Here is a 26,275-nt window from a genome sequence, read left to right as displayed (position 1 = left end):
ACTGCAAGTCCCCTCCTCACAGGTTTCCCCGGCGACTTCCGAAGCTGACGCCTTGTTTCAGCAATTTTAATAACAGAGAAAAAAGGAAACGCATTTCGATTCAACGCAGCTCTGTCCCAAAAATCGAGTCAGGGTTAATCAAAATCTACTTTGCAGGTTGCAGGTCTGCAGCGACGGTCGCCATGTGCGGAGGGGAAGAAGAAATCAAGAAAACAAAGCTGAAAACGTAGAATGTTGTTTTCAAAATGGCCGAAATGTGTTGGAATTCGTGAGGCAAGTCATCGCTCAAGTACATTAAAATGTGAATTTCTCCTGTCATAAATGCGTATGTATACTCAATTTTGCATCTGAAATCTCCTCTCGTATCAGGGTTGTCGGGATAAGCCAATAGTATCTATTGACTATGCAAATTACTGATGGGGTCACATCTTTGCAGAAATGTAGGCCCTGGTATCATTTACTCAATCATAACCTTGATTGAGGTTGATAATTCTTGGCTTTTTGCATCAAAACCAGCCATATGTGACTGTTACGCGTTGATGGCATGGGTGGGAAAGGAAACTGTGCGTCTGCTGGGGGACCGGCCATCGTCTAACTTGTCATATTAAATGAATGCACGTCGAAAATAGTGTTGTTGGCAGTTCGTTATCAACCATTTCATGGTTAGCAGAAGACGCCTTGACCATACACACTATCAAATGTTGTTGATTAGCTCTAGTGCTGTTGTTGTTTCGCTCGGTTTTAAGAAACAAACTTAATGATTTGTAATTAGCACAGAACAAAGGGGCTCCTTATCATTCCCATTATACTTGAACTTATTAAGACTTGTAAATTTATGTTCCTGTACATAAATAATATGCACTACTTTTTCTCTTTTAGAATCAACTGGAACTAGGAGATGTTTAACACCTGTAGAGAGACAACAGGTTGCTATGGTGATGTTAATGTTGACTCTTACCCACAAAATGTGGAGGACAGTGAAAAAGTGTCAAATTCTGGACCTGCATGGAATATGCATGCGTCGGGACCCACAGTGCACGGGGCGCACCATGGCAATCATCCGGGGCACTCCTCTCATTCTCCAGCGCCTGCAGCGCCTGCAGCCCCTGCAGCCCCCACTCACTACCACAGTGCCTTCCATCATCACGCAGCAAACCCAGCAGTTGATTCCTATGGCTACTCTCTAGCCCAGGTATGCAGTAAATCTTATTTTTGACTAATCATTTCTTAACCAATTTTAATTTTTTGAATTTTTTAGGGTTTTTGAGTAAGATAAGCAACAGTTCAAATTTCTTTTTAATAAATTAATTCCTGCCATGCATATTACTCTACCAACTTACATATAAGCTGCTTTACACACCTGTTTCTTTTTCTACAGGCTCCTCTCAAAGAGAATGACGCAATTGCTGGCAAAGATGTCATTCGATCCTCCCCACCGCCTGCTGGTGTTGCCACCGCCACTTGGCAGAACAATCGATCTCGCTCTCGCTATCCATCAGCTGTGGCAGGTGGTGCATTCCTCCCGTACCCAACCCAATTGAACCATTATGATGGACCTCCGCTGGAAGCAGGCCCACACGGAATGGGTCACAGTCACATGCTCAGCAGAAAGCAGTCGTGGCCTGGTGAAAACCCATTTACCACCATGCCCCCTGGAGGACAGTACCAGAGGGATCCTACCTCTGCTATGTATGCAGAGAATATCAGAGGTAACGTAGCAGGGGGCATCATCCGACACACAACTAGTGTGTCTGGCATGGAGGCAAGAAACCCGCCTTCACAACAGCATCAGGCTGTGCCGCACCACTTGCACCATCAACAGCAGTCACTTCTGCACCAGCAGCAGCAGCAGCAGCACTCCGCACCCCACCACCAGCTGTTATGCCAACTGGTTCAGAAGGAACGTGAAGCACATCGACTTCCAGGTTATCAAGACAGACACTCAGTTGTGAGAAGCCGCATTTCGGGCTACCATGAGCCTCTTTTCCCTCAGCATCAGCACCTACAATATTGCGGTTCCCAAGATGTTTTGAGAAAAGTACCGCTGCCTGTGCCTATGGATGGTGATCGTCGCAGTGCCTTCACTGCAAGACAAACCTCTGCATACACCCATGGACCATCTCAATGGAACAAAAGTGCGGTTCCATTCATGCCACCATTTCATACGCAACAAGTGCTGGCACCACACCGGGGAGGTGGCTCTGCGTTTCAGCCCTGCAACAAAGTTGGAGAGCACGAGGCGTATCCGCCTGAAAGCCTCATCTGGTCCAAGTCTGGTCAGGCTGGTCCGGACTATGGGGGTCATATGCAGGGGCCTGGACAGGCTGCATGGATGCATGATGCTCAGTCCCAAATGTTTCACTCAAGACAGATGAACAAGCCAGGTCTCATAAACAATGGCTCCAATGTTCTGGGCCTCGACGCCGTTCAGATGGGCGGGCATGCAGCCATGCATCCCTCTGGGGGAAGACAGGCAGGCAATGTCCCCAAGGGTGCGCATGTACCAATCGCATACCAGCAACAGCACCTCCATCTGCATAATCCTCATTTAAGATCTCAAATGATGCACCAGCCTCAAGCCCCTCCACAACATGCTCTGCAGCAGCAACCAATGATGCAACAGCACCAGTCAAGTCCATTATCAAACTCACAGCATAGCCCTATGGTGACGAGCCCTCATGATATGCAGAGTCCTCAGATGTCGAACTCCTGCTCTCAGCAACCTTCTCTCCAGCAGGCCCAACAGCAGAATGATAGTCAACTTGTCTGCAATGAAGGTGATGGGAAAGAGAGTCGGGGAAATATTCGTTCTCTCCGCAACTGTCTTGATGTTCGCCAGTTCATCGAGAACTGGGATGAAGACACAGAAGTCGGTACTCCGAGACCCTGCATTGATGAAGCGGAAGCGGGGGACAATGTGGAACAGCCCCTTGTCACAACAGAGGAAGCCCTTATTGTCCTCGACTGTAGGTCCCTCCGCAGGGAGGAGGCTGCCAACCTGCTCAATATGTATTCAGTTCCTGAAGCAGAGGGCTTGCTTGCCTGTTCTGGTGAAGGCATGTTTAGCACCGCTACAGACACAGTGGCACAAAGTGCCCTCCAGAATCTATTGGACAGTGTGACCAGTTCTGGGAGTAACTCAACCACCATTGCGACCCCAATGGCAAGTCCCACGGGACAAGTTGGAGGACGCAGCTTGGACATGCTTTTAAATGCTGCTCTGCCTACACCGCCTGCATCACAAGAGCACAACATTGCACAGACCAACTTGCCTTTAAGCACACCTGTTGCAGTTGTCAGCCTTAACAGCCCCATTTCACCACATCTAGGAGACACCATCAGGCAGCCGAAGATGGACGAAACCGGATTTGGGGTGATGTCTCCCACTTCACCTGCAGCGTCTGTGAAATTCACTTGTGCCACTGTGCATACACCATTCGTCAAGTTTCCTTCGGCCGATGATCCTCCGTCTGTTATCCAGTCAAGCAGGGATCATATGGGCTTCAGTGCTGCTCATCAATTTACCAGTGATAGACCGGAAGTGAATGTGATGTCCCCCTCTGCATCCAAGGCAGTGGATCTGCCACCTGTCCCTGTACCTCCACTGCATGTCGACACTCAGCCTTCTGCTGCTGAGACTGACATACTTCCGTCTCCCGCGCTTTCTGATGCCAGCACTGAAAGTAAGATGGCATCACTGAGAGCATTCAGAAAGCAGAAGGCTCACAGTCCAGACCATATGAGTGAGGTGCATGATAGTTTGGACTCAAATTCTCATGATACTTCTGATGTTCACCCAAGGAGTTCTCGCACTTCCTCCTTAATGGAGAGTGATGATGCTGTGGACCGTTCGCAATGGGCCTTTGCACAAATTACTAAAACTTCTAGAACTCCATCCCATGAAGATTTCAGAGCTAATAATGGACCTAGCATCATCAAAGTGAATCAGAACTGGGAAACAGCTGACAATGTGCAGGATTTACACAACTTTAAATTGAAGCCTTTCAGCAGTTCTAATCATGCAATGGTTGATAAGAGTACAGCCCCCCTCAACTGTAGTTTGGAGACCCAAAAGTCTGACAGCTCAAAATTCGATAAAAGCACGTCTCCCACAATTTTCCTTACCAATAAGGATACTCAAACAGAAGAATCCCGCCAGGACAGAAAAAGAGTTGACACATGTGCATTCAATGAAACATTTGCTCAAACATCAGTCCACTGTATTCAGGATGAGATCCAGAGTGATACTTTTGCTCAGACTTCTGTTCGTTGTCAACAAAATCCTGTTGGTTGTCAACAAGATGAAATTCATCATGAATCGTTTGCTCAGACATCTCTTCTTTCTCTTAGTGAGGAAATAGAAAACTACACTGCTGAGGAGACATCATGTCAAGCTCCAAATGAAAAACTGCCATTGAATTCTACTGACCTGCTGAGAGTTTCAAGTTTCAAGTTAGGGGCTCCAACTAGCAGCCTTGCAGAAAGCTTAAGTAAACAAACTGAAATTGTTACGGGGTTTTTATCTGGACCAACTCATCCTCAACAGTTAGATATTGGTAATGAAGCTGAAGAGTTGCCCTCATTGGATGAAGCTGGAGCTGAAGTTATCAATACCAGTGAATCAAATGCAGGTTGTGGTACATCTGACCTCTTACCTACCGATTTGGAAAAAAGACAAGTTCCTTCCAAAGTTTTAGAAAATGAAGTCCAATTTAGAGAAGATGAATGCAGGACTGAAAATAGCTCCACCAGTGTAGCAAAACTTTTATCACCTGTAAAACCTGATCTCGATGATTGTATTAAAGTCTCACTCCCAGAGTGCACCAAATTTAATAAGCAGCTGGAGGATTTAAAAACAAATGAAGATGTTACTTCTAATAAACCTTGTGCATTGAGCTGTTCGAATGAGAAAGATGACAAACTTGCTTCTTCATCTGACGAGGCAATTTCCAAAGAGGACAGCGACGGTGATGAAAGAAACAGAAGCGTCGGTACAGGAATTGATGAAGAGCTTATCAAGAATGAATTTTGTCCACAGTATCTATCAAGAATCGTAGATTCATCTCCTGGTAACATTCCCAAGATTCTTTTATCTCGCTTGAAGGAGAAGTCTTCCAAGAAGAATGGAGTGATAAAGAGGTTGCCAAGTATACGCTTGACAAGGGTGTGTTCACCAATGAGCTCCAGTTTATCTGATCCAGAGTATGTGTGCTCTGTGTCAGACACTGAACCTGGAACACCATCAAGACTAGATGGTAGTACAATGGACTCTGTGTTTTCTGATCAGGCCAGTAATGATCATAGAAGACCACCCACTTTACATCGTAAGAATAAACGAGTCAAGCACTGTGACGCTGAAGTTCAGAGTTCACCTTTATCATCGATTAATGTTCGCCCTGCAGAAGACCATGAAGACGATAACTCAATTAATAGAAAAGAATCTAACCCGTCCACAGATATGCCTTCTGAAAATGTTATCGCCTCTTCTGCTGCTAACAGCCTTCATATATCAACCTCTGATAATAGGAATAATCATTGTTCTGATATGGCTGAAAGAAGAAGTCCTCATGAAGAGAGGTCTATTGAAGTTCAAACTGAGGGGCACATATCATCAGGAGCGGGCTTAAAAAGTTCTGATGATTCCGTACTAAATATTCCACAATCTGATAGCTTGAATGAAATTGAAAGAAGTACAGAAAATGTGTCTCCAAGGTTTTCTACCTCGACATCACAAGAATTTATTTCCACAGAACATCAAGAAACTGGTTTGACTGAAAAGTTGCCAGCTGATAAATGCAGCTCACCAATCGGAAGCAAATCAATTCCACAGTTGCCTACTGACCCTCAAATGGCCTTTAATAGCAAAGCACTTGATCAATTGGGAAAAGAAAAGGTTCTTCTGGTACCTGAAGAAAACGAATTAGCAATTGATTTATCACTTCAGAAAATAGAAAACAGAAGAACAACAGTTGAGGATGTGTCAGACTTGAACATTTTGACATCCCGTCAGAGTAACTCACCAGTTGTTAGGCAATGTGGACCAAAGCTGGATTTTCCTGTTCCAAAAGAAATGAGCCCAAATGCCAGATGTGGAGGTATTGAAAAATTAGTTATTCTAAAATCATGTGGTGGTTCTTCGTCCAATTCTGTGGAATATTACAAAGTTGATGAAATTGTAAGTGAGAAAGATAAATTGATTGATGAGACGATGTCCTGTGATGAAAAATTGAAACAATTGAAAGAACTCCAAAATGTTAATCAGGTAGAAACAGAAACATCTCTATTCACGCCTGACCTATCTGACCTAACAATTGGAGACTTAGAAGAAAATGATAGTCTATCTGAAGAAACTGGTTTGCATAGTTCTGCCAAATCTCTTACAGAAGATGTATTTTTGTCGCAGAGAATTCTTTGCAAACGTTCATCCATTGACATCTGTGAGAATGACATTGGGCGCAGCATAGTGAACCTAAAAGCATCTTCCCAGGAATTTTTTGAAACAGGCAATTCCTTTGTAGAGACATGCAGTCCTCTTGCTGAAAAGAATATTTTGCAAGAAAATATTTTTAAAATGATCCAAAAGTCGAAGATGAGGTTGTTAGTGCTGGCAACTCTTCCATGAGTCCTGTTGTGGAGGTGGCCTCATCCCAGCGAATTGTTTTGTTCCCATCTAACAATAGAAAAGATCTTATGCCAATCGGAGCAGGTACCAGTGGGACATCTGAACGTCTACCTGCAACAGAATCAACAGAATTAACTCCAGAAGAAAATCTTACAAATAGTGTTCCAGAAATTACAACATTTTCAGAGCCCGTAGAATATTCAGATTTGTTTGGAGTCAAAGGAAATGAAACAAAATGTGACATGTCTGATGTAGTTGTAACAAATCCTTCTAGCAGAGAAGAATCTCCCCAGACCACTCCTAAAAGCTCCTATGGGGTGAATGTTCAAAAGGGCTCAGAAACGGAGTCAGTTTTGTCCTCTGAAATACCTGAGAACTCAAATGTTTATTCATCGTCTCTGTTTCTAGACCCTCACTCTCAAATGCAGCCAATTGTCAGTGGAGAAAATTTACCGCAAGCAGGATGTGAAGAAAACTGCTCTTCTGCTTCACCATCTTGCAGTTCAAAACCTCATGAAAGTCCAATTGATTGTGTAGGACAGAATTCATCTACTGGCACAAATGTTGATGATACCTCTCCTAATGCTCACTGTTCAGATGCTAATTTGGATGAGAAGGATGAGACACTTCTTGAGTTTGACAGTTGTGATTTACAAAAGAATGTTGAAGATGATACCCAACCAACTTCTGTGTCAGTTACATCTTCTTCTTCGGGTTCTTTGGTCCAGCAAGTAGATGAAAATGGTGGTAGCACTTCTGTGCATGCTTCAGATGCTGACCAATCCTGTAAAGATCATACCCAAGATGCACTTGGTGTTAATGATTTGGAAAGTCCAGCTGAAGATGCTACCACTGATCATCCAGCACCTCTTGAGGCAGAGGCGGATCCATTGATTCCTGAAGAAATTGCTTCGAGTGAAGAAGGTACTTCCCTGAAGTCTGTTTCTGATGTTAATGAATTTTGTCACTCCCCGTCAATTGAAAATGACAGTGCCAAGTCTGTGAACAATAGATTGGAGCTGCACAGTAACCAAGAAAATAGAGCTAATCCAGAAATTCTTTTGGAAAACAATTATACTATCTGTCTCTCAGACATTCCTCTACCCTCTGAAGAAGGCTATCAAAATTATTTGGCTAAAAGAAATCTCGCGACAAGGCCTGAATTAGTTGTAACTTCACAAAGTGTTGTTTCTTCTGAGAATTCCTATCCAAGACACTTTAGTGTACAAGTAGAAGAAGATACCAGAATAACTACTGCAGATAAAGATACTCAGAGTAGTGATGACAGCTTCTCACTCTCGGATGAAGAAAAAGCTTTCCCAGATCCTCTTGCTCCAAACTTTGATGTTACTCGAATTCCATTACCAGATGAATGCATTGCAATAAAGAATAGAATTATGAAGTCAAGAAATAGGAAAAGGCCTCGAGAGCTGTGTGGAAATGAATGTTGCACTTCTGCTGAATCAAGTAAATTTAGTGAAGCAAACTATATGGGCACTTCTGTTGGGATTCAATGCTCCAAACCACGTGATTCAAAGAATTTGTTCAGCTTGAGGAGCAAAGCATCTCAAACTCACAAAATTCAGATAAAATTGAAGCCACGTCATCCAAGTTTAGAGTCATTTCATTCGCACAACAATCAGACCCTAATGGAGGTTGTTGAAGAAGTGTCTAAAGTTTTGCATGATGTTGACAGTGGGGATTGCATGCAGCAAGTGAAAGAGAAGGAAGGATTCTCATCTCTTTCTTGCCCGGAGGACAGACCACAAGCTTGTGAATATGTGGTTGAGCCCAACCGGTCCAAGTACTGTGATTACCCAGATGTAGGAGCAGACCGAATAGATGACTGTAATATTTTAGAAGTTAGATGCAAAGAAGTGTTTCCTGTTAATGACTGTAATGGTCTTGAAGGAAGGATTGAAGAAAAGACAGCGACCTCTACTGCAGTGCTGCATCAAGAAGAGGCCTGTCCCCAGCACGTGCTTAAAGAATCAATCGAACCATCTCAACTTTGCGATGGTGAAGAATTTCAAGATCCAACCAATGTTACCCAGGATGGGGCTCGACCTTCCCTCTATGGCCCTCCTGAAATTAAGAATAGTCCAGCCCACAGCTTGGATCCCCATTGCATCACCAATGAAGCAACCACTTCTAGATGTGATGATGCAGTTGAAAATAATTTCCAGGCTAGCACTGATATCTTATCACTGTCCAATCTTCCTTCCTCAAATGTTCCAGTTAATGTTTCTTGTGATGTGAGCTCGAATCCAAGCACTTCGTCATTCTCCAAGAAAGAAGAGGAAAACTGTAAATCTCCTTTTTAAACTTAAATATCAATGAAATTTGCAAACCAATTGACAAAAAATGTTCAGAAGCTAATTCTTCTGCCACCACAGCTGATAACAAAGAAGAAGTTCCAAGGTTTGAACAGAAAACAGAAGTGTCAAATTGTTCTAGTGGACATTTTCATGAGCCATTGCTTAACCCGTTGGACCTTGATTTTAGGGAAACAGAGGCTAAATGTCTGGATCTTATTACAAAAGACTGTCATGAAAAGTGGCAAGATTTTTCAACAGTTGATAAAAGTGCCTTGTTAAATAGTACTGAGGATGCTCCCAGTGAAAATAACAGTTTTATTACTGACAACCCCTCTAGCAAATCATTTGATTCTGGCCAAGAAAACTGTAACAATAGAAATGAGTCTGAAGTGCATACGTGCACTAGTAAACTGGTTGTGTCTGATACTGACTTGGAGAAGACTGAACCTTTTGAAAATAAATTTGAGAATGGTAGTAATAGAACATTGTTAGTGGAAACACAGGAATTTATAGAAGAAGAGCAGAAAATAAATTGTGATAAACATGAACGAGAAAATGTGCCATCTGCTCGAGAAGAGGAATATATTAATTGTGGTGTAGTAGCGGACCAATTTGTTTATTGTGAAAATGAGAGGGAAGAAACATCTCCTGTGAGAGAGGGAGAATATTCATTTCCTTCAAATGATGGACTCAAAATCCTGCCCAATGGAGAAGAGGAAGGAACTTCTGACACTGCTACTGGGAAAGACAATCCTTTTCCATTTAGTCATAGAAACATTCCATGTAATATAGATGAAAAAGTGCCTTTTTCATCCACAGAATTATCCACCTTGGATACTCCTTGTAAGGCACTGGACAGTGGCAGTGATGGTGCTCCTGATGCTAATGTTACTTTTGATGATGTGCACATGGCCATTGGGAAACGAGTGTACAAACTTTCTGCTGAATGGCAGACCATGTACCTTGGTGAAGACGACAACGAGCAAGATGAAGCAGAAACATGTATTTCTTCATGTCAAAACTTGGCTATAAATTCAGAAGAACATGCCAAGACCCTGCCAGCTCCCTCAAAGAATGTCTATGAAAAGTCACTGGAGTCGCCTTCCAATTCGAATGCTGAATTTGTTAAATTGTCTGATATGGATGCCACCATTGGTGAGTCAATGCTTGAATTGGTCGATAACGATGAAGTTGAAATGAATGAACTGAATGAAGATGATCTTCCCCCATTAGATGCCCCTGGCTTAGAAGTCGAAGTTGCCAACTCTGCGGACTCTGACTCTGATCGTGAAATGCCTTGCCTCGAGCCAGAATCAGACGATCAAGTCCTGTCAAATACCATGCACACCTCTTCTGGAGAATCCCATGTACCCAATTCAACCAGCCACAGCGTACAAGAAAATATCCCTGCAGACCTCAGCACTATGACTGATGTCTCAAATGTGTCGAAGAACTCAGAAGAAGTGGATGAAAGCCACGTAACTGCAGAGGAAGGTGGTGCGTCCAGCAGAGCGAGCCCCGCCGTTCCAGTGTTCTCCACCTTGAGGTTGTCCTCCACGACGGCGCCCAGGAAGGACATGCCGCGCGTGGGGGTCAAGCGGCCCCACGAGTCGGACGACTCAGACTCTGACGATTCGGGGACCGACGACGACGATGACAACTGCTCCAGTGGTAGCGACGCCGACGGCCGGCAGGAGAGGCCTCGCGGTAAGCGAATGCACAGCGAGGAGACGGACGACGCGGGGCTCTCGCGCGCCCCAGAGGACCGCCAGCACGGCGTCGAAGAGTCCGTCCAGGTCGGGTCTAAGGAAGCCGTGGCCGAAGCGCAATTAGAGGAGTGGTCCGTGGCCGTGGAGGACACACCAGGGCTGCCCGAGCCTGACGGAGACGTGGTGGCCGTGGCCGAGGCCCTGGAGGAGGTGTCCGAGGCCGTGGAGCAGGTTTCGGAGGCGCTGGAGGAGATGTCCGAGGCCATGGAGGTGTCCGAGGCCATGGAGGTGTCCGAGGCCCTGGAGGAGGCGCCCGTGGCCGTGGAGGAGGTCTCTGAGACCCTGGAGGTGTCTGAGGCCCTGGAGGAGGTGCCCGAGACCGTGGAGGAGATACCCGAGGTGGAGGTGTCCGGGCCGGTGCCCGGTGTCGGAGTGGACTGCATCGAGATCTCGGACATCCGCACCGACCCCACCGAGTGGGTCAAGGACGCCGACGTGGCGGTCGACGTGGCGGTCCCCGAGGACTCGACCTGGCGCTGCGTCGAGGTCATCTCGACGGAGGAGAGCGTGCGCGAGGAGGTGGTGGAGACGGTGGTGGAGGCCGAGGTGCAGGATGACGACGACCAGGAGGTGGGCGAGCCGCGGCCGCGACTCAAGTGCAGCCTGAGCTGGGACCGCGTGCTACTGGCCGGCGAGGCCTTCGTGCTGGAGCCCGCCAAGGTGGGCGTGCGCCTGGAGCACGAGGAGGCCGCCGGCGAGGCGTCGCCCTGGAACGTGGTGGACCACGTGGTGGACCGCGACGCCGAGTCCGCGGCCAGCGCCCACGAGGAGAACAACAACCACCTCCCGAAGAGCCCGCCCTCCAGCTCCATGTTCAAGGTCACCAAGTTGATCCTGGAGAGACCCGCGCCTCCGGCCAGCCCCGGCCTCAGCGCGCCCTGCACCAGCCACCCGGACAGGTGAGTCATTAGCCTTTTTTTTTTCTTTCGAAACTTCCGGTGTTGAGATCTTTTTGCAGTGTATGGAACACGACCCTGACTGCGCATTTCCTTGTACAGCAGGTCCCCCGACGGCGGCCACTCCCTCAAGACGAAGGGGGCCCTCAAGAGCTACCACAGCGACGACTCGCTGGCGTCGCTGGCGTCGCAGGGGTCGCGGCGGCGCCGGGAGTCGCGGCAGGAGAAAAGCAGGCATCGCCACGGCAAGCGGCGCTGGTACTCGCACCTGTCCCCCGCCGCCCCCACGGCGCGGTCGTCGCGGTCCCCGGGGGCGGGGGTCGACGGCGAGGTGCCCAAGGTCATCATCAAGCGGCAGTCGTCGACCTCGCCGGCGTGGCAGCTGCTGCACGGCCGCCCCCGCATGGCCAAGTCCCCCGTGGTGGTGCTGGAGCGCGACCCCAGGATCGACGCCATGGCGCTGCGCGCCGCCGCCCGCCTGCGCCGCCTGGACCGCAAGGAGCAGCGCGTCAGCGAGCCGGGCAGCCCTCGGGACAGCCACGCGCCCTCCAGGGGCTCCTCGCAGCGCGGGTCCAGCGAGCCGCGCGCTCGCCGCCAGTCGCCGCCAGCGCGGAAGCGTTCGCGCAGCATGCGCGAGCACGGCCTCCGCGAGCACGGCCTCCGCGAGCACGGCCTCCGCGAGCACGGCCTCCGCCACGGCGCGCTGGCCGAGGACGACGACGACGAGGCCGGCAAGACCAAGCGCCGCAAGAAGTCCTCGTCGTCCTCGGGCCACGACGAGGACCGCAAGGACCGCGGGCGCGGCCGCCACCGCAGTCGGGACAAGGACAAGGACCGCGAGCGGAAGGCCGTGGCCAAGGCCAAGGGCGGCCAGGGCCAGAGCGCCGCGCACATGCACATCAACGAGCTGGTGAAGCGGTGGCAGATGACGCCGCCGGGGAAGGACACCCCCATGCCGATGCCTTCGCCCGACCCGGCCACCCCGCCGCCCGCCTCGGACGCCTCGCAGTCCCCGCAGTACGGCTGGCACCAGGTGCACCAGATGGAGGGGGGCTTCCCGACGGACGACGCGACCCCCGAGGCGGAGACCGAGGCGGAGGCCGCCCTGGAGCCGAGCCGCAGCCACTGGAGCCAGCTGCTCGACGCGCCCTTCGTGGCCGTGTCGGGCGACGCGCCGCCGCCGCTGCAGACCCCGGCCGAGGCCGCGGCCGCGTACGGCGACGCGTACGTGTGCGAGGCCTGTGGCAAGGCCCTGAGCGGCGAGCCGTCCCCGGCCAGGGCGGACCACATCAAGCAGCACCCCTACCACTGCCAGCGCTGCTACCAGGCCTTCGCCTCCCAGGTCAGACCAACTCACCTCTCACAATTCGGTCGGAAAGCGGGTACTCCCCACCACTTCCCCACCGTTCCCCGCGTGTTGGCCCCCAGGCGAGAGGGGACGTGCGGGGAACGGTGGGGAAGTGGTGGGGGAACCCACTTTCCGACCCAATAAATTTAAAGATATTTTTTTTTCCTTCCCTGTAACTTGCCCAGACTTTCCAACAAATTGTGCTCATGCCCTTTCCTCTTTGTCTTTCTCTAGAGCGACTTCACGCAACATTTGAAGGTTGCTCATCCAAACACGCAGGAACTCCATCACTGCCTATTGTGTCTTCGAACTTTTCCCAATGAGAGACAGCATGCGATTCACATGAAAGTAAGCCATGTGTATGTTATGAGTTTGTCATCACTGTTGTTACATTTACAAGTTTTAATGTGTTGTTCTGTATTTCTTTTTTTCTCTCATCAGGGTCAAAGTCACTGTCACATGGAAAGGTCACAGCGCAGGACTATACACACCCTGTTCCGGATGTTTACTGGTTCAGATTGTCCTCGACTGAGTCCCCTTACTCCAGAAGACATGCATGCCCTGGACTGGTTGCCCAATGACTCTGGTGTTATTCATTTCTACCACCAAGCAACGCCTCTACAAATAGCCACAGAGGTAAAACATTTTGTCCGTCAACTAGCTACCTCATGTTTGATATGCACTAACTAAATTGTTCCTTCTTCCAGGACTGGCATTTGCACCATGGAATTGCATCCATCAAATCTGTTAAGAAAGATACTCCAAACCCTGATTAATTATGTCTCGTGTTCTTGACTGTTGAAATTGACTGTTTGATATTGTTTTTGATGAATGTGTGATTCACATTAGACAGGAATCTATCATTCCCAACGTGTACCGTATTTTACCACCTGTTTCTTAAGTAAATCATGTGTAAACCAAAGAGTAAGTGAGGAAACTCTGCCAATGTTTCTCTGGGACCAACAAGGTACATTGTTGCAAACCTTTCCTTTATGGACATCAGTTGAACAAAAATTGAAGTCCTCAGTGCATTGCTGTTACCTTTTGTCTGCAATATCTACTTAGCTCTGAGTTAAGTGGTGTCTGTTGATGCTTTTGGAAGTCTTATAGAATGGTCATTGTCATTTGACATTGTCATTGCATCTCTCTCATTCTTGTCATTTTGTTGAAGTCATTGTTTAGTCAATATAGTATTTTAGAGTACTATTAATCTTTATTTAGTGTTATGCCATTGCATTTGGCAGGATACTGTCAAAATTTTAAGAAGTGTATATAGTTTGTTTTGTTCTGTTCCCTTGTTGAACTATGCACAGGGTGTAATGCACCTGATCACAGTTAGTCATTTTGAATTGCTTTAGCATCTGTTAATTATTTCAAAGTTTTACTCAAGTGTTTCCCACCATATTTAATTGTGATCTCTTGTTACCACAGTGAATGCAATACTATTTCAGTTTCATGTCTGCATTCAAGCGTGAAAGTAGTTTAATTTAGTTCTGTCATAATAATTACTCCTAACTATGTTCATCTGTAACAAAGCCTTATTGCTGTTAGGCCATCTGTGAGAGTACACTGTAGCATAATGTTTTCTCACAAACTCAATGTTAAATTGTGTTTTGTGGTTTTTCCCACTTTTGTGGAACTACTAATTTTACAGGGTGATTTTTATTCTTGTGTTATTTCGTGTGATTTCGTCATTCGTTTATACTATGATATTTGATCAAGTTTGTTGAAGTTTGTCGAAATCATGTTCTACATTGTGTTCATCCTGAACTTTGAAATCTTTAAATCAATTTTTTCATGTAGGTAGTCTCTTCTACATGGTCTCATAATCCAAAGGGTATTTTACCCTAGTGATTTGTGAATATAGTACTTTTTGAGAAATAGTTATATTCATAACTTGATTTTTTTAAGATTTTACATTGCAAATATTTTTGGTATTGGATTTGGCTTATGTTCCTAGAACAAACTCGCGTTGGGTATTTCCAATGAGACATATATTTGTTCTGTATTGCAAAATGAAATATTTTTTGAAGAATGATGAACTCTTGGCCTCATGAAATGTTCAGCCTTTACCTCAAATATTTTGAAAATATTGTATGCGTAGTCATGTTTCTATGGGGAACGATGTTTTTTGGTGTTAGGTTGTGGAAAGTGGGCAATTCATATGAGATATCTCAGGACTGTGCATATTTTACATCTGAGATTTGATGTAGTGTGTGTTTTGTCTTGCGATTGAACTGAGTGATTTGTGTGTTTATTCTAACTTGTTGATACTTGTATAAATTTTATTCGCTTTTGTGATGTGAATAATGCAGTGCACTTCACCTCAATACTACTTGAATAATTGTTAAGTTTTAAGATTGTATACTTACAGCCAAATGGTGTATGATGTCTCATACCTTTGTTGTTTACCCAAAGGTATCATTGTTGTAGTCAAATCATATGCCATGTGTTTTACAATCTTTGTTCAGTTTGTCTAATTTAATTTTACTTTTTTTTGTTTGAAATCTTCTCTTTGATCATTTGTTTTCTGTTTTCCTTTCCTTTGTTTCTCGCTGTTCCTTTATTTCAGCCATCTTGTTAGTTAATTTATCATGGAACAGTGTATTGTGGTTTGTGCAATCAGAACATCTATTTATGAAATGTTAAAGAAATTATCATTGTTGTGACGTGTTTGAAATTTCTATCGATGATTATGTAGCCCTTTTGAATTGATCTTGTCTTTATTAAGAAGTCTGAAGCTTGTACGGTGCTCTTTGACTGTCCAAAGCAGCTTATAATGATTTGTTGGACCAGTGCCTTTTATTGAACTTTCCCTAAACTGTCTTTGAAATCAATCATGTTTTCTTGGGACCAAAATGTATTGCTGAACATATTTGAAGAGCTTGATTAACTTAATAGTAAATTTATGTGGCTGAAGGGTGTGCAATGTGCTTACCATCAAAACAAAACTTTTCAACTTAAAGCTTGCAGTTGAATTTTGTTGGAATTGATATTGAATTTTGGTGTATCCATCTCAAGGCTACTTTCATCAGTTCAGTTGATTCTTCAAAAAACAAAAAAGATTACATAAACACAGCATAATTGTACTTCTATTTTATATCGTTCTTCATATATTAAAAATTATTTCCCACCATTTTTATTATGTTTGTTGTATTCAGGCATTCTGGCTGTGTTAATACATAAGGTTTCTTAAGCAAGACCCTTTTAAGATTTATTCGTACTAATTTGCATGGATTTCCTATCAAAAAGATATTGTGTTGTTTTTTGTCTGACCCACGTTAATGATGTTCAGTTTTATATTAGCCACTTTAACTTTTAAAGCAAAATGGGTTTGTTTTGTGCTGAATCCCATTTAGTCTTGGTGATTACTTCTGACTAAGGCCTCGGTAATTCTTTATACACACTGTTTGCACTTTTTGTCAATTATTTAAGTGTGCTGTGATAAAGCATTATTGCATGTATATATATGGTTACTGCAATGATGTGTTCTAACTGATAGTGTACGAAAGTGTATGATGCCAGTGTCTACATACCTTCAGTGACAACATTAGTGACATTCATGTACATCATACTCTTCCCAAAGTCCTTGATTTTAAGGTTTATCTGTGTTTATTTTTAACTATATTTGATGCTGATTGCCAGTTTAGAGAGCTCTTCATTTACAGACACTACCCACCAGACTGCTGTGTTATGAGTGCAGGCTGGTAGGCAGTGTGTGTCTTGGAAATTTTTCTTTAGTGGCATAGTTGGTTTGAAAGCACCAATTTTAAATAAATTTTGGCTTTTAACTTTGATGGTTTTTTCGTGCCTTGGAAATGCTGCAGTGTCTCATGATTTTATATATTGTCACTGTTTTGCTGTGCAATATTTTACTTAAATTTGAGGAAATGCTGGGCCCTTAAAGTTTCAAGCTTTGAATCATATGTGAAGTCAGAACTAACTCACCAGTCAAGACAGCAGATTTGTGTAGAGGAGCTCTGTAAGTTCAGTCAAATCTCATATCAGTTTCTATTTCTTGTCATTCCAAAGTATAGTCATTCCATTATTGTTAATTAAGTATTTCCAGTAGGTATGTATTTGTATTATTGTCCTTGTTTGTTGCATCTTCCTTGTTTTCACCTTGTGTGACAGTGTGTCAATTTTTTTCTTGTCTTTTTTTATCAGAATAGTGTACTTAAAATACTGCAGGAAATCTGGACACCAGTTGCTCTACTGGTATTGTATAGTCTGAACATTATGCCCTTTCCTTTCCTGTGGTTTTTCTTTCTCTTTTGTTACGTTTTGATAATACTATCATTCCCTTTGGGACACTATAGGACTGTCTCAATCTGTAAGTCATGGAGGTGAGGTATTTTCAGAGAAGAATTGTTACCTAGTTTATTGTGAATGGTTAATTTAGCACTGTTTGCATGCTAATTGAATAAAGAACTGTGAGGATCGTTTCATTCCTGGGTTTTATTTCTTCCTTCGTGCCCACCTCTGAGTAGCAGCAGCAGCAGCAGGGAGTGCTGGTTCGGACGTTTCAAAAAGGCGCGGGTAGCGTCAAACCCTGGCTGCAGCCCAGAGCCCAGTGGGGTCCCATAGCCATCAGCGGAGAGAAGGCAGGCAAGATGACGTGGTGCGCAGAGCGCAGACGTGGCTCCATCTGTTTCTGACAGGAGATAAACAACACTTGTCCGTCGTCCGTCAACAAGCTGCTTTTCGCCTTTCCTCTGCGTTTTCTCCAAGAGTTCGTGTGACAATGTCTGGCCCGCAGTGGGAACTTGTGACGAAGAACAAGAAGGACAAGCCGGCTAACGGCGTAACTCGCAAACTCACCAAAACTGAGAAGAAAAAGTTCGCCGATAACGCTCCCAAAGTCGAGGATTTGTGTAAGTCCATTCCCGGCCGGTCTTTTCTTTGTAAATCGGCGAATCGCTTCTATTTTACCGAAATGAATGGAATCCGTGGTAGTTTTTGAACGGTCATTGTTCGATTGTTGAACATGACACACTGCACAGGCCCTAACCTTGTTTGACTGCCCTGTCATTCATAAGGAGGTCAGAATCGACTCTCGGTTTTGACTACGGCTGTTGTTAAATTTATCAGTCACTTGTGTACCTGCTCGTCGTAGTGAGTTTCCCCCTTCATTCATTTTCTCAACTCATTCATCTCTGATTTATCTTACAGTGCCCATGTCCAAGGTGAAATCTCTCTACTCGGATTTTCCTGAAGTCAACAAGCCACCTGCGGTGGATGTTAAGAAAGGCAAGGAGAATGATGCGAAGAAGCAACAGCAGAAGAAGCCCCAGCAGCAGAAGGCTGAGAAGCCCAAGGAGAGCAAGCCCAAGACCCTCGATGCAGCCATCAATAGGGTGGGTTATCTTGCCTTGCTCGTTGGTGCACCTCATTCTTTTCCATTTCTCTCCAAATAATTTTGCTCTGTCTTAATCTTTACAGATAGATGTGCCAGAATTTCAGAATTTAATTGCTGCACTGCAAGCAAAGTTTGACGGGTCTACCCTAATGTGGCTGAGGACGATCGATAACTTTTTAGACCAAAGTCTGACTGTCGAAATTAGTGACCCTGTGTTTTCTTCGAAAAACCATGAGTATCCCCTCTGTCTTCTACCACCTGCGATGCTGTCTTCCTTAAAAGACGCTCTGGAAACTGCTGGTGAAGCCAATCGGCAACTTTATTTTGAAATTCTTCTCAATCATTTAGCGCAAGAACTGACCAAAGGTTGGTATGGTTTGCTCCTGTGATGTGCAAAGACAAGATTAATTCAGAATGATCTTTTAATGATATCTTCCTACCATCTTCAGGATTCTCCGCTGTTGGTACAAGAATATTATTACAAGTGATGGGAACATCCTACCCTGAGACAGTGGTTGCGGCTATCCCTAAATGTTTAGCTCTTCAAAATTCTTATAAAAGCAGAAAACCTATATGGCTCTCTATTCTGTGGGCTATGGGCCAGGGTGGGTTTAAAGATCTCTCCGTTGGTTTGAAAGGTAAGACTTCTTTCTGATTCTGATGTTGACATTTGGAAGTTATATTGTTTGATGTTCAGGTACTATTTCTCATCTTATTTTTCCTCCCTTTGTTTAGTTTGGCAAGATGTCATGCTCCCTGTTCTGGAATTGAGGAATTATTCACAATATGTTGTTGAATATTTAACAAGGCTTCTAGGAAGGCACTCAGCTAGTCCTGCCCTTAGCGTTGACGAATATCTAAGTGCAATGGACTCAATTTTGCGACCTGACGTATCAATTTCAAATCTACTCACTGATTCTCTTCAGCGTCAAGCAAAGATATTGAGAGTAAGTGACAAGCTTTTGTGAAAAATTTTAAAAAATATCCCCATAATGGTTTTGTTTTAATCTTTCTTTCAGAAAATTGCAGTCAATGCTACTCCTGATGCCAAACTGAATCTTTTCTTCAAGCCTCTCATGAATAGATTAGCAACAGCAGACACTGATGCCTACAAGGAAGAGGTACCCTACACTAACTGATCCACACTGTTCACTTCAATCAATTAACTAAAGATTACTGAACCTTGTATGAAACTCTTCTTTTACAGGTTTTGGAGTTCCTGTATTTGTGCCTGTGTGCAGATGACCAATGTTTCAACACATGGAAGCAAATCTACTCATCAAACTTGTCCGAAAGCGCTGCTCTTCTGGAACATATCGGTTAGTCAGTTCAGAATTCAAGCAACTTGATAATTATTAACTACTATTCTCATAACACAAAATTCATTTTCAGCGAGCAAAGCGAGTTCCTCAGAAACTAAACCTGCTGAAAAGTCTTGCAAGTCTTTTATAGACTTTGTTGTCAAGACTAATGCATCATTACAAACTGCAAAACCCAAGCTTAAGGGATTAGAAGACAGCCGTAAAGTTTGTGAGGTATTGTCTTCCTATTGTCTTTTTCTTATACTGTTGTTTAATCATGACTAAAAGTGCACATTGAGATTAGGCCTGTAACCATTGTCATTAACAACATCTACATAAGCAGCATTTTTACATCTGATAGGAGTTGCACTTTGTCGATGATCATAACATATCATCTCCATGGCTTAACAGGTAGAGAAGCAATTACAAAAATACTGCAATATTGCATTAAATTTTATATGTAAGTAATCAAGGGCTATATACATTGTAGGAAAATAATTTGACTTACACAGCTTCAGTTACGCTTCTCTCCAGCCTCATTTTCATAATTTGCATTGTCAGTTTATTTTATTTTTTTGCATTAGTTGGATTGCGTTTCATGTTATAGGTAGAGCATGAATATGGTAGGAGTTGTAATTTAACTCAAATTTTTATTTTACGTAAATTTGAAAAACTTCTTACAGTATACTGCCTAAAGAAACCCCCGAAATGCCTCTGATCAAAGATGCTGGTCTGCTTTATTCCGTGTCTGATGTGCACCATACTCGCCTGCACACTACTTGTGCTCACATACCACTCATATCTCTCCCTCCCTTCTCAAGGTCGACCGTTTGCCAGTTCGCCCAGCTGACTGATTCCGAGAGGGAGAAAGCGCCCTATCTCTCTCTCTCTCTCTCTCTCTCTCCTCTCTCGCTTTCATGAGACTGTCGGTCCTGTCCTGTCGAGCCACCGGGAGTCAAAGTCCCTCTGGCACCCTTATGGGGAGCCCTGTGAGTGCGAGAGAGACAGAGCGACGAGACGACTCTCCTGAATGGAATGGCTCAGCCCGCACTCGCGAATCCGCGAATGCGCGGCACTGCCGGCGTGGCGTGGCCTCCGCCACTTTCACTATTCACTCGTGGCAGTCTGCAAACTGATTCCGAGAGTCGTTCTCGTCGCGCCGTCTCTCTCGCACTCGCGGGGCGTCCAGTGTAGGTGCGAGAGAGACAGACGTTGGGAATCCGTCTGCCGGGGGAATGAGTGGATGCGAGGGGGGCGTACTTGCGGCGCACTTGCGCTCTCCCCCTCTCTGTTCTGTTTGCGCTCCTCGTCTGAACGTGCCGCTTCTCTGTCCGTCGTTCGTTCGTTCGTCGGCTGGAGTGCCTGTGGGAGTTCCCCCGGCGCCGCCACACTGCCAGTTGCCAGTGTGTCTTGCTCGGCGCTCCGCGCTCGGCCGGCAAGACCTGTCTAGAGAGCCTGTGTCAAAAAGGAAAGGAAAGAGGGAAGGGCAGGGCGGGGCGTTGCCGGCGGCGGCGCTGGTTTCTTCTCTCTTTGCTTTGGACTTTGCGCGCCGCTCGTGGTTGCTCGCCCCGCCGCTCTCTGCGCTACCTGCTGGCGATAACACGAACTGAGGGTGATGTGGTAATCGTCCCCTTCCCCACCCCCACCCCCTCCCGGGCCTGCTTCGTGGCTTCGGCTCGGTGTTCGGCTGTTTTCGCTGACGCTGACAGCTGAGTTCGTGTCTCTTGTGCGTGTAGGATCGTTACGTAGCAATCATCATCCCTCCGTCATTGTACTAGGTGATTTGTGTTTTCTCTGCTTGTATTGTGTTAGATGTGATTTTTCAGATTGATTTTGTTGTTTGGGTATGTGGGGCCCTGATAGTTTGAGCTGGATCGTTCGTGTGAGGCGGCTACAGGAGTGAATTTGCGCTCTGAGTGGGTAGGGGGTGGTTCTTGCTGGAGGCTTTGTCCAGCAACCCCATAATTTTGGCGGGAAAAGCCTGGTTAATTTAGTCGAAATCTGTCCAATCCTCGCCAAGATTTAATGACTTTGCCGGGTTTGATCGCGAATGTCGGGCGTTTCCGTATGGTGGGGTGGCGCTTGCCAACACTAACCCCGCCAATGCGACTGGCAGGCAGGCAGGCAGTTTCTCGACGAACGGAGCGTATCTGTTTTCCAAGTTTCCGTGGCCTTCGCTTTTGACGTTGCGTTTCCTTTGGACGCGTTGGGCACGGAGAACCAAGTCCACTAGAAAGTGGAACTATGTTCAGTCAGAATTTCTCTGGTCACTTGCCGTTTCGTATTACCTGTGGAGGTTATGTCCGTGTCCTGCATGGTGCCATTGATAATTAGTTTGTGCTCGCATTCGGCGCGTCTGTCAGCCTGCTTTTTCTGAATGTGCGGCTTTTGTGTAGTTCATTGTGTTTTTTAAATTCATTCTGACATCGGGATTTCTGTCTCCCTGACGTAGAACATAAATGTTTGTTTTCCTGCTCTCCTAGCGAACTAACATCCTGACGCTTTGTGTTCCAGTCACTCTCCTTCAAAATGGCTTCAAAGAAGAAGAGCTCGTACTGGAAATTCATCAGCTTCATCCTCATTCTTGCATTTGGCGGTATGGTTGCCTACGATATCAAACTTCATGGTAGTTTTAAAGGTAAGTGTCTGTCTGTCATGATGTTCATTCTGATTTGAATTTTCGATACTGAATCATTTTCCTTTCTCTTTCAGAATCTACTGTGGGACGAACCTTACACGACACTGGTGCTTTGGCCTATGGAAATCTTGCTCTGGAACAAGCCAAAGTCTACACACAGAAAGGGGCCGAGTAAGAATGCATCATTAGTTTTTAAAATTATTTATCTGTTGTCTTTTTGTGTTAATTCTTTCTTATATTTATCTTAGATGGACACGTGAAAATGGTCCTATTTATTATGCATCAGCTGTCGAAGTTTCCAAACCGTACCTTGAACTTGCCCGTGACTTGGGTCTCATTGCATACAACAGTGCATCAAAAGCTTGCGTTGCCGTTGATAGTTGGGTGAGCCACTCATTTCTTATCTTATACGATTTATAGTTGCCTCTTATGCCTATTGTTTAATTTGCCATCTTTTTGCAGTGCACTACAAATGCCCCCGAAGTCACTAGTCAGGTGAAGAAATACGCAACTGTCGCGGGAGAAACCTTCGTACAGTATGCTGGTGATTTCGGACGTTACACCAGGGTTGGATTTCAATCTGCTCAGGAATATGCTGCCAAAAATATTTTTGTGTAAGTGGGTCCTTTTTTCCAAGGGGTTCTCTGTAGGGTTCCTCACTCTAATATTTGACTTCGGTGCCTACAGTTCTCATTGCTGCAGCAAATATTAAACGAAGTCCTTAGTTGGGGTCATTTTGAAAAGTAAATGACAAGTAAGTCTGTGAAGTGTGAACAGATAAGCTAAAAACTTGTGTTTTCGTTTTTTGGGTTCCAATCACTAACATTTTGTGAGCGTCTTCCTCTGTCAAAGTCTGGGTTTATCCAATATTTGAGTGTGTTTCATAGCATTTTATTAATTGAAGATGTATATGTGCTGAATGGTGTTTGTCATACTTACATTAAATGAACATTCAGAATTCCAAGGTATGTTGCTTAACTTTGTTCTCTTGATTGCAGTGGAAAATGGTCTCCGGAAAATCTACAGAAGATGACCCATGAAGCGGTGAATGTTACCCAACGGTACGTCATCTCAACCTATGAATGGATTGTGGAGCAAGTTGATTCAGTTAGCAAAGCCCGTTGATCAAATACCACTTTTTTAAAAATCCTGAGCCCTGTAATTTTGTTCATTGGTGTAAGTCTTTCTATTATGTACCTTATCTGACAGAGGAGAGCTCAAGTCATTGTTTGTCTATTTATATCCTTTCTCATTTCTTTCCTCTCATGTTGCTTTTCTATGGTATTGATACTTTGACTGATGATTTGGCATGGGGTTTCCAGTACCAGTGTGTCATAGGCACGGCATCCCAAGCAGTTGGTTTTTCTTTCGGGTGTCTTCTTTTTAAAAAAATTTCTTTGTAATGGAAAACAGAGCAAGTGTACCTTTTCTTTCTGTTCACTGTCAATTTTGAAAGAACTGAGAATAGTTGTTAATGTCTTTTGTATAAAATCATTGTTAGGTTTCTCAAGTTTTAGAATTGTGTATATGTGAATTATTTGTTTCTAAAGTGTTACTGAATGATCATGACATTTTAAAAATTGGAGCATTCCCTGTAATTGTGCTTATTTCTATGCTGCTATGATGTGTAGCTAACTTAAGTCATTCCTTGTAATTATGCAAATTTAAATGGACTGAGAATTTATCTCCATAGTTTTAATTTATTTTGTTCTTCAGTGAAATTGTGTTTGTGATCAAGCTGCTACATTAATAGATTCTTTAGATTTTAGCCTTACCAGATTTACTTTTCTTTTACTATGTATGTATTTTACAAAACACTGCTGGTGTTATATGAAATTCCTATCACTACCTGTAGAATGATTGTAGAGCATCATTTTGCTTCGTTTTATTCCTCACGACAGGATTCTATTTATATTTGTAAATTTTCAGTATTTGTCTCCTTGTTTTTGAGTCACAAATTTTTCATCTGTTAGGATGCATGCAAGCAATTTTTTTTTTCTGCATAATAATAAATGTAGGGTTTGTCAAAGAACGTCTTGTTTTACATACCTGGACCAAAGACATGATTTGTGGGTCGTCAGCCGAGCCCGCTGCAACCGCAGGTCATGGAACACGAACGAGGCAGAAAAAGAACAAGAAGGCGCCTGGCACGTAGGCAGCCCTTGAGACAAAGACCTTCAAGTGGTGGCCTACCTGCCAGGCGAAGACTTAAGAAGGCTGCCTTACACTGCGCAAGACCAGCACATACTGTACTTCTTGCACGAATCGAGAGCTGCGACGCAGCCTTCTACACAGTCTCCGCCCGGCGGGTAGGCCTAGGCCACCACTCGAAGCTCACTGTCGTTGGTGCTGCCTACGTGCCAGGCGAACGGCCCGTCCGTCCGTCTACCCGTCAGCCTAAGAGGCGTTGCCGCATTGCCCGCCTTTACTTAGAAGGCGTGGGCGACGTTCTTCGCCAGGGCGTCGACATCCTCACTTCCAGTATTTGCAAGTTTCTCGCATTATCTTTGGGATCGCACAAAAAGTGACTGATTCCGAGAGTCTCTCGCACTCATGAGGCGTCCCGTATTGGTGCGAGAGAGACAGAGCGACGAAAACGACTCTCGGAATCAGTATTCTGTCGAGGAAAAACGTGTCGAACCAAAGGACGGTCAAATTGGGCAAAGGACCGCCTAAAGACGCCGCCGTCTGCAAGCGACCTTTATCGTCGGACAACCCGAGGCGGACTTTACCTGAAGCTGCACCACTCGACCAAAAGCTTTACGGAAACATTGTTGTATGTAATAACTGCCCTGCCCGCAGATAAGTCGACTTGTATAAGATGTTTCTCCGGGCGTGCGCACCCTCACTGCCGTGGAGTGCTCGGACGGCGAGATTCAGCCCGGCCGCGCCATGCAGCAGATCCAGCAGGGACGAGTCCACCTCCCGCCGCTCGGGCCTCTCGTCGTCTCCAAGAAGGCCGTCGAGGAGGACACCCAGCTCGGCCGGGGGCTGCGGCTGTCCGCCGACAAGGTGAGCCAACTCCCGGGGGACGCACAGTGGACTCGCCAGAAGACCGATGGAGGCGGCCAAAACTCTAGACGCGTTTTGAGCTCCCAGAGTCGCTAAAGGGGGCTCGAATCGAACGTGTGACCCCACCGATGGATTCCTCGTTCGGAGAGCAATCCATTGGTGGGGTCACACGTTCGGTTCGAGCCCCATTTAGCGACTCTGGAGCTCAAAACGCTTCTGGAGTTTCGGCCGCCTCCACCCGTCTTCTGGCCCACTGTAGGGAAAAAGCCCCACTACGCCGCTATCGCTTGTTGTGTTTCTGGTTTCGCGGGTTTCGCGTCCCTCCTTCGGCTTGGTGCAATTCTTGTTTGTATTCGTCCCCCTGATGACGGGGGCCCGGCCGGGGGCCCGGACGACACCAGGAAAGCATGGAAGGGCGAGGGCGCGGCATCTCTTCATCTCTCTGCTGCAAGGGTGGTCGCTCTCTTCTCTGAGCTGGCGAGCGAAGGCGAAGATGGGTCTGAACATCGGAGGGTTTGCAGATCGGCCTGCCCTGTCTGACTGCCAAATTGCATCAGCTAACTTTTGCACTGCTGCTGACTATTTGGTGCCGCGAGCGATAGCCGAAGGGGTCCGCCACGGCGTGCAGAAGCAAGGCAAGAACGTTGTCTTCAAACCGGTAGAATGTTTTTTTTGGGGGGGGAGGGGGGAATTTCCTGCCGTTTTTTACAGTGAGGTGCAGGGCCAGGGCGTCGAAACGCTTCTGTGTGAGTCTTCTCGAGAACTGCGTGGGGCGAGTGCCGAGTGGCCGAATCTTGGATGACGTCAACGAGGCATTTAGCAACAACGGGTCCCCGCCCGCCCCGCCGAGCCACCAAGGCGCCAAGCCCAACGCCGGGCGGGGCGCCCTGTCCCGAAGTGACCTGCTCGGACTCAACCCCGGCCACCATATTCCTCCTAAGACCAAGGGCAGATCCGGAGACGGGTTAAAAAAGGGGGTGGGAGTGGGAAAAGTCGGCCACTCAGAGGGGTA

The 26,275-nt window shown here is 45.7% G+C and overlaps 2 protein-coding genes across 3 annotated transcripts; both read left to right on the top strand.

The window, feature by feature from the left end:
- Positions 1-192: 192 nt before the first annotated feature.
- LOC117644775 lies at positions 193-17,401 on the top strand. Its single transcript, XM_034384392.1, is given in 11 exon segments — positions 193-325; positions 880-1,192; positions 1,379-6,622; positions 6,625-8,941; positions 8,944-11,608; positions 11,708-12,113; positions 12,318-12,758; positions 12,807-12,947; positions 13,188-13,301; positions 13,395-13,589; positions 13,661-17,401. Coding segments are annotated over 10 exon segments (11,886 nt in total). The 5' UTR covers positions 193-325; positions 880-898; the 3' UTR covers positions 13,730-17,401.
- A 180-nt stretch (positions 17,402-17,581) lies between these two features.
- LOC117645358 (transmembrane protein 214-B) lies at positions 17,582-24,283 on the top strand. Of its 2 annotated transcripts, XM_034385483.1 has the most exons (14): positions 17,582-17,827; positions 18,126-18,310; positions 18,396-18,678; positions 18,762-18,950; positions 19,048-19,259; positions 19,332-19,433; positions 19,520-19,631; positions 19,705-19,847; positions 22,128-22,251; positions 22,326-22,422; positions 22,500-22,635; positions 22,714-22,865; positions 22,939-23,005; positions 23,250-23,390. In XM_034385483.1, the coding sequence occupies exons 1-13, from the start codon at positions 17,698-17,700 to the stop codon at positions 22,961-22,963; spliced, it is 1,890 nt and encodes a 629-aa protein (XP_034241374.1). In that variant the 5' UTR covers positions 17,582-17,697; the 3' UTR covers positions 22,964-23,005; positions 23,250-23,390. The 2 variants fall into 2 exon arrangements, with proteins under 2 accessions (XP_034241374.1, XP_034241372.1); XM_034385481.1 differs by lacking the exon at positions 22,939-23,005 and having other exon boundaries at positions 17,583-17,827; positions 23,250-24,283.
- The last annotated feature ends 1,992 nt before the right edge of the window (positions 24,284-26,275 follow it).

This window comes from Thrips palmi, unplaced genomic scaffold, assembly GCF_012932325.1.
Source record: "Thrips palmi isolate BJ-2018 unplaced genomic scaffold, TpBJ-2018v1 HiC_scaffold_18, whole genome shotgun sequence".
Classification (NCBI taxonomy): domain Eukaryota; kingdom Metazoa; phylum Arthropoda; class Insecta; order Thysanoptera; family Thripidae; genus Thrips; species Thrips palmi.
The sequence above is the reverse complement of the archived record's forward strand: the minus strand, read 5'-3'. Positions and strand labels throughout refer to the sequence as shown.

Bases quoted from the DNA above. Each gene is read 5' to 3' on its own strand.
- LOC117645358 (XM_034385481.1), top strand. From the start codon at position 17,698: ATGTCTGGCCCGCAGTGGGAACTTGTGACGAAGAACAAGAAGGACAAG. The intron at 18,311-18,395 runs GTGGGTTATCTT...TAATCTTTACAG, and splicing joins TCGATGCAGCCATCAATAGG to ATAGATGTGCCAGAATTTCA. The intron at 18,679-18,761 runs GTTGGTATGGTT...TACCATCTTCAG, and splicing joins AGCGCAAGAACTGACCAAAG to GATTCTCCGCTGTTGGTACA.